The sequence below is a fragment of the Bipolaris victoriae genome (assembly GCF_000527765.1).
Source record: "Bipolaris victoriae FI3 unplaced genomic scaffold scaffold_259, whole genome shotgun sequence".
NCBI lineage: Eukaryota > Fungi > Ascomycota > Dothideomycetes > Pleosporales > Pleosporaceae > Bipolaris > Bipolaris victoriae.
Genome location: NW_014575133.1, coordinates 1 through 7749, shown reverse-complemented (window position 1 = coordinate 7749; position 7749 = coordinate 1). Strand labels below are relative to the sequence as shown.

Here is a 7749-nt window from a genome sequence, read left to right as displayed (position 1 = left end):
CTCTTAAGTGTAACGGCTTAGCGTCTGTTGCTACATATATCCGAATGGGATCCGAACTAGGGTACGGTTTAGCCTAGTGGAAAAACGACTATATAAACTTAGCCTCTATAATAGCTTATTAGGTAGATTTTTAATATCCTTTCGTATAAGGCCTATAGGTATCTATTTAAATTAAGGCTCGTTTGATGTCCTACGCACTCCTATATGCCTCTGAATGACACTACTGCCGATACTGATCCGAGTAGTCTTGCCTGCGCCGTTACATTAAGCTCTTTAAGAGGGTTCGTATAAGTCTAGGTATACGGGCTGAGGATATATAGAATATAGACAAGACTAGGAAAGCCCTTAGTATATATACTAATACTAGAGTCCTCGCAAGTAGTTAAAAGAAGAAGGCTTACTATCAGTCTCTAGAGAACCGTAAGTAGGCCTCAATAATTAAGTGTGTGTTAGCCTTAGGCAAGAGACTACGCCTAGTAGTCATATTTAAGGGGAAGAGCCTACAGATTACCTGGTTCCCAACGATAATACCTAACTAGCTATACGCAACCTCCGAGAATAGCTAGACTTTAAATGCAATAGGAGCTGAGTAGTTAGATTAGATATTTCTGCCTGAGACGGCTGTGTCGGACGATCACTGGAGGATACTGATTCTAGATGGCCACGGCAGTCATATTGCTCTAGAGTTCCTATAGAAGTGCAAGCAGAACAAAGTCTATCTCCTGTTTCTGCCTGCTTATTCTTCACATTTCCTGCAGCCTCTAGACCTCTCAGTATTCTCTGTCGTGAAGAGGTTCTACTGACAGCAAATCCAGACTCTCTTGTACCTTAATAACGCAGCGCCTGTTAAGAAAGAGCGCTTTATTACAGCCTACTATGCTACAAGAGAGAGAGTAATTACTGAGAGAGTCGTACGAGCTGGGTGGGCTGCTTCGGGTATCTCTCTATTGAATATTGACCAGGTAGTCAATTCATCTCAGGTATCTCGAATGCCTGTTACTCCACCCCGTCAGAATCAGCCTCAGATTACTGAGATCTATCTCTCTACCCCTCACGAACCTCGTGATATACTTGTAGCTTAGAAACAGCTTTATAGAATAGAGAGGTTAAGTCGTACGATATACTAGTACTTTGAGAAAACTAGTAAGGCACTTGCAGCAGCGAATGTACGGGCAGCAGCGAATGTACGGGCAGCAGAATTGAATACAGAAAACAAAAGACTCTATAGTCAACTTAAAGCTCTTAGGCCTTAACAGCCAGGAAAGAAAGTTCGTGTTAATCCAAATCAACGATTTGCAGACATAGATACGATTATGGTTGCCGTACGGGCCTCACAACTTCTATGGGCGCAACGGGATGTTGACGCTGAGGAGCGGGCAGTAGAAAGAGTAGCAGCTGAAACAGCAGCTCAAACGCTCCAGTCTATGTGTACAGAGTGGCAATTGTAACTATATTGAGAAAATAAACATGATTTGTTCCGGGTGGTGGCCGGATCGGTGCGTAATCAACATCTCTAGGTAATCAACTACCCGGTCGACTAGCTTAGTGCCTACGAAGCTCAAATTCTGCTTGATAATTTTGTGGATATCGTCGCTGACAAGCATCTTCTCTTCAGCTTTATGTATGTTAACCATGTTCCAGAAATTGCAGCATAGCATACCACTTGCGCACTCCAATGCACATCTTTAGCACTCACTCTCCTTCCGATATAACTAATCGCGCTTGAATAAGTCTGGGCAGCCGTGACAACCACACCACGGGACCCGATGCCACCACAAACTTTGATAACCTCAAGGGATATCGGCGACTTTTTGGAAATCGAGGAACGCTTCAGCACTATTTTGAAGACCTGCTGATTCCTTCTTACCACCCGTATCGATTACAATGGCTCGAAGCCCTAGAACTTTTGCAAACTGAACAGCCATAATGCCAACACCACCCCCGCCAGGAAATGCAACCCAGTTGCCTGGGCTGTAGTTCGACTCCATAAGGGATCGGTAAGCTGTGATGCCGGCACACATAAGTGGGGCGGCCAAGTCATCGGAGACGTTATCCCGTATTCGCCTTGTGTAACATGTAGACGTCGTTATGTATTCTTGAAATGAATCTTCCGATGCCGTTAGCAAGAAACACATAAAGAAAGGCAGCTTGAACATCAAAACATCTGGATGTGTGAGATCATGAGCGCTTGCGATTGGACAGTGATTGTCCCTGCTGTGGTGACAATGTTCACATAATCCACACACATTGCGAAGACGTTTGATGCCAACGCAATCACCAATTTCCCAGTTTTTCACACTCGAATCAAGTTTTATCACGGCTCCTGCATCTTCATGTTCAGCACAGCGATTGCCAAATTCCGGCATTTTCCTTTCATAGTCTCCCCCCATGAAAGACAAATCGGATCTGCAAAGGCCTATAACATCAATTCCTACCAGAGTTTCTCCAGGTCCTAAGTATCAAATGTTAAAAAGGTTTTCCTCAAACACCATGAGGCCTCATCAGGGTATCTGGCTGCGGAACTTCGACTTTGTCGACCTTGACTTCGAAATCAGGATCCTCATTCACCATTACTCCTGCTTTGCATGCTTTAGAGACTCAAAAATATTCCTGTCCAAACTTTTGTAACACATTCTGCTGGGAAGTAATCATCACAATCTTATCTTATTGGAGAGCGAGGTCAAAGGTAGTGACGACGAAGAAGTTGAAATAATGTATGAAGGCAATTGTTTGATAACAAGAAAAAGGCCAGAACGCTCATCTCATACCTAGAAAAGCTAGCGGCCTTCTACATCTGAGCCCGAAATACCTATCCGAGGTTCTGTTCGTTCGGTAGCTTTCTCTGAAATACGAATCCACTCTAATACTAATGAAAAGTTTCCCACAGAGATTCAATAGTGCCTCAAAGAACTAAAAGACGCCGGCTTGCACCATGTAATTAGCTAGCAACCAAATCGTCCTTAAACTTTCAAGTACCATACGGGATTTGGCAAAGCTGAACTCACCAAAGTAGTTAAATTACAAAAGATAAACTTTTTAAGATATCTTAGTCGGTGTTGATGAAGATCACGTAAAACGGGGTAATGTAGAAGTATATAAGCTAAGACAAGATATAAGTCCCTAGACCCAGGAACAGGGAAGTCTGGTCAAGAAGATGTCGCTTTAAGTATTAGATGTACTTTGTTATTCTCTGAGTACATTGCTATTGTTTTGCAAGATTAGAAGTTCTCACCTCTACAATTCAAAAGTTTCTGTCCAATGACCGTTGTACATACCCGACTACAGAGACCAGTTGGATCACGCGAGCAACTTAGTCACCAGTTATCTATATTTGGATAAGCCAGACCGCAACCCTAGCTAGGCCCAGTGCTGAAGCTTTGTACGCGTATAGGTATCGGCAATGTAACCGTCGAACGCGCACCCCCTCATCAATAAAAATTGGACATATCCGTGCTTATAGGACGCAGACCAAAATTTACATCGCAACTTCTAGAGTCTATATCTTTATGCCTACAGTTAATTTTCTAATCATTTCTTAATATGAAGGTAGCAGTACAGTAGCACTATCTGCTAAGAAGAAGCGTTTTGATAATAATAAAAGCTGGTCTTGACACTGTTCTATAATGTACTGCGAAGTGACGCTAGCCCTAACGTAGCTTAGGGCAAGGATGTCCAATCTTTATTGATGGAGAGGTGCCAGGCTCTCGGTCGATCGATAAAGCTGGAAAACCCAGACCAAGCGGGCTAGTCCACCAAAACGACTAACCTTCACAACAGGATGTCAGCAGCACTATAATATTATATTAAGAGAAAATTATAGCTAATGATTACGCTTACTCTACAACAACTATACTTAAGGATATAATAACTAAAATAATATTAGTCGTGCTGCAGTAGGAGCAGCGTTTCTAAGCGGGCTTCATACCGTTAGTGTTAGGCAATTTTATTTCCGACTTTTTCCGATCGACCGAGAGCCCAGATGCTCCCGTGAGTCCGGCCTAGTACTAGCGTGTTGATCCAACTCCGAACATTTCGGACGAATGCCGGTCACAGTCAAGGAAACCGCATTCGCCCCCTGAGAAACTCACCCACTACTTCCCGTCCCTATCCTTTCCTCCAACCAAATCCTTCCGTAGAACCCAATCGGCTCATCCGAGCCTACTGCGATAAGCACAAAGTCAGAAAGAAAACATGACCACTCCTTCGACCGAAAGGCACATCCGAGACCGAACTTTAAAGCAGAAGATGCGAAGAGGAACCCACAGCTGCTCTGAGTGTAAGTTTCCCTGCCTTTGTCATTGTTAGCTAAAGCGACTGAGACCTGCTTGACAACAGGCAGAAGGCGCAAGGTGAAATGCATTTCTATTGCTGGCCAAGAAAGGTGTAAAGAATGTCATTTTCGAGGGAGCAGCTGCGTTGAACAATGTCCCAACAGTGGAAACACGTCAGCCCAGAAAACAAAGAGCATGCGAGAGCGAATTTCAGAGCTAGAGGCGATTATCCAGACCCTTCTTGCAGAACGGGGGACCGATCCATCCGCAAATCAGTCTCAGCCTTACATTGATGATGTCGAGTATCCCACCCCTGTGCCAGCCGACAATTCACCGGTAGCCAATCTACCCCCTCATATGCGATTGTTTGATAATGATGTAGTGCGTACCCAAAACATATCGAATCCCTTTGTGTCTGTGCTAAAATTTTGCAGATTGCTCCTGTGAATGACCAGCCCACAGTTCATACAAATTCTCACTCTAGTGGTCCATCAACCACTAGTAGCTTTGTTGAAACAACAGAAAATGGGTCTTGTGGCGAAGGAACTCCAGGGGATGCTAGCGACAAGGCCTGGGTTAATCTGAGGACTTCGAAAGACCAATATACCCGGGAAAAGTTGTTAGAATGCTTAGATTCTGGCGAGAGGCTAGATGATGCGCTTCAGAAAAACGAACAACGATGGATGATCTGGCGCTCCCGTATCTTGGCCCATCCTCCAAACGAATCTTTTGCAAATTGGGCTAAGAATATTATCCATAATGGGGCACCGTCTGATCTTGGCACGCTCATCTTGCTACTAGGCACTGGATCAGATCGAAAGGGCTCACAGAATCTGATCCCTCTAGTTGCGACTTTGATAACATCTGATGACGACTATACTACCACATTATCCGGAATAGAGTGCTCCCTTCTACTCTCAGACTACTATTGCAGCATTGGGCAACCAAGGCGAGCTTGGTTAGCCATTCAGAGAGGATTGGCATCTGCTCAACTAATTGTAAGTTTCTGTAAGATCATAATTTAAGTATTTCTTTTTAACATTGTACAGGGTTTACACCGCCGAAGCTCTTCACCGATAGCAAGTGGGATAATGCTACTCCTGCATTACGAGAATCAATTTCTGAGCCTTCTGCTGGGGACAGCGCGTGGCATATACTTTCATTGCAGCATTGAATACGCAAGAGAAGATATCAGGTTCTTTAAATCTGAAATGGGCGCTATTTGCAGTAAGTTCTTGATTGGAACACAAGATCAACGGGAGCCGTCGCTATCACTAGTCCTTGAACTCGACCAGCAGCTCCAAGCTCTGATTCTTGCCATGCCAACGACATGGAAAATATCACAATCGGAACATTCAGAGTCAGCGCAACTGTTGTTACCTGATATCGAACAAGATAAGATTCTGATCCAGATACACATACAACAATTGCGGACATATCTGTATCTGCCATTGATGCTTGGCTCAGGTTCTACTCAAACTATGCCTCCTCACATGTACGAGATGAGTCGGATAGCTTGTCTCGAGTCCTCAAGGGAGCTGCTAAGGCTCTATCAATTCCTGTCTCAACAGTCTTCATTCGAAAATACACTTGTAGACTTTATGGGCTTTTCAGCAGCAATGCTGATAATTCTTACCCTACTTGGCTGTCCCAAATTTCGAATGGGGAATGAGAGTTCTAGAAGAACAAGTAATCAAGACGAGCAAGATTGGGGAATCATTGAAACAACCATCAGCATATTGAACGGTAGAGCGGAAAGTCACGATAGTAAAGTCATCAGACAATGTCTAGAAGTCTTGCGCGCGTTGTCTGGTGCGCGAGACCCCACTGATCCCATTCGTCCAGGATGTAAATATCGCCTCGTAGTTCCGTTCTTCGGCGAGATCCTAGCTCAACCAGGCACAAAATTTGGTTTCATCAGTTCCTCTAACAACACGACAACCCCAACCAAGGCAACGACAGTACATCACAGCCACCCTTCCAACAACATGAACTCTACAAGCGTCTTAGGAAGTGCGTCGAATGGTTCCAATGCCGTACATGCGAGGAACACAATGACAATCTCAGAGTTTTCTGGTTGGGATGCATCTAGAACTATACCAGAGCTGTCGGAACATGCGTTTAACCTGTTGTCCCAAGGTTTGGAGCACGAGGAGAATGGAAATACTTTCACTGAAATGTCGCATGTTGACCTTGGACTTGGAATGCAACCCATGCGATACAATCAACAGTGGCAGTACCTTTCAGATATGGACCTTAACCAAGATTGGCTGTTACTAGCTGAACCCAGCACAAGCGATCTATTTATTGGAAATCAATGAGTCGTGTTTTGTTTGTCTCTTTTTCTGAATATCTGATAATATCGCTATGGGAACTATTTGTAGTGCCGAGTGGAACAAAGAGCTGAGCTGATGTACACCCACAGTACAGAGGTGGCTTTCAAAAGTTATTGCTGACAGGGATAATCTGTATTAATACCGAAGTACTACCAGAGCTAATCAGATCTGTCCCACCGCCCCTCCTTATACTCATTTCTACCATTAAGTCGAATTATTTCCTTTAATATAAAATGGAATCCTCTCTATCTGAGCTTATATTTAGTATTAAGGTAGCTCCTACTACTAGTGTAGCTATACCTTTACCCCTTCTACTCTATTTTTTAGTGTTCCTTTACTCGTTATTCTCCTTTTAAGCTATACCTAAGCTGGCTTAATAGAAAAGGAGATTTTAGTACAACGATTAAGGCACGCGTACAGATATTAGTATTTTAAGTTATTTTTTATTTAAAAACTCTAAAAAAACAGGTCGATATCTGCTCCTCTAGCTTTAAAGAAAAATTAATGTAGATGCTAAGACAGTCAGGCCGATAGATATCCCTGTCAGCAATAGCTTTTGAAAGCCACCTCTATACAAAGCTTACAACCAAATATAGTCATAGGCAACAAGTTTCACCTTAGTTAGTGTTAGCCTACCTTAGTCATATCTGACTTATCAAAGCAGATATAAGCACGGAGAATACTACCTAAGCTCGGTAGCTGTTCGTCTACGTGAAATACAGACCGTTTACTCAAGACTGTTATTGTTTTACTCTACCTGTGCCTAACAACCCTAAAACGTCTCACAGTTAGCTCCACTACCCCACTAACACTAGTCTAATCTACTTTCTAAATACTAACTACTAACGCTATACTATACTAATTTAGCTATAAGCTATCTTAAAATATACGCTATAGCTAAAATATAATAATAAATAAATATAATATTACTATTAAGATACTATTATCACGATACTGTAGACAGTAGAGGCCAGCCCTCGGGGACCCGATGTAACGGCGCAGGCAAGACTACTCGGATCAGTATCGGCAGTAGTGTCATTCAGAGGTATATAGGAGTGCGTAGGACATCAAACGAGCCTTAATTTAAATAGATACCTATAGGCCTTATACGAAAGGATATTAAAAATCTACCTAATAAGCTA

General features: G+C 43.1%; 1 protein-coding gene across 1 annotated transcript; it reads left to right on the top strand.

Moving 5' to 3' along the window:
• Window positions 1-4191: 4191 nt before the first annotated feature.
• On the top strand, window positions 4192-6079 carry COCVIDRAFT_116345 (hypothetical protein; the record flags this gene model as incomplete). The annotated part of the gene is given in 4 exon segments (XM_014694659.1): window positions 4192-4280; window positions 4340-4636; window positions 4654-5269; window positions 5321-6079. Coding segments are annotated over 4 exon segments (1761 nt in total), but the record flags the coding sequence as incomplete, so codon positions are not given.
• Window positions 6080-7749: the final 1670 nt, after the last annotated feature.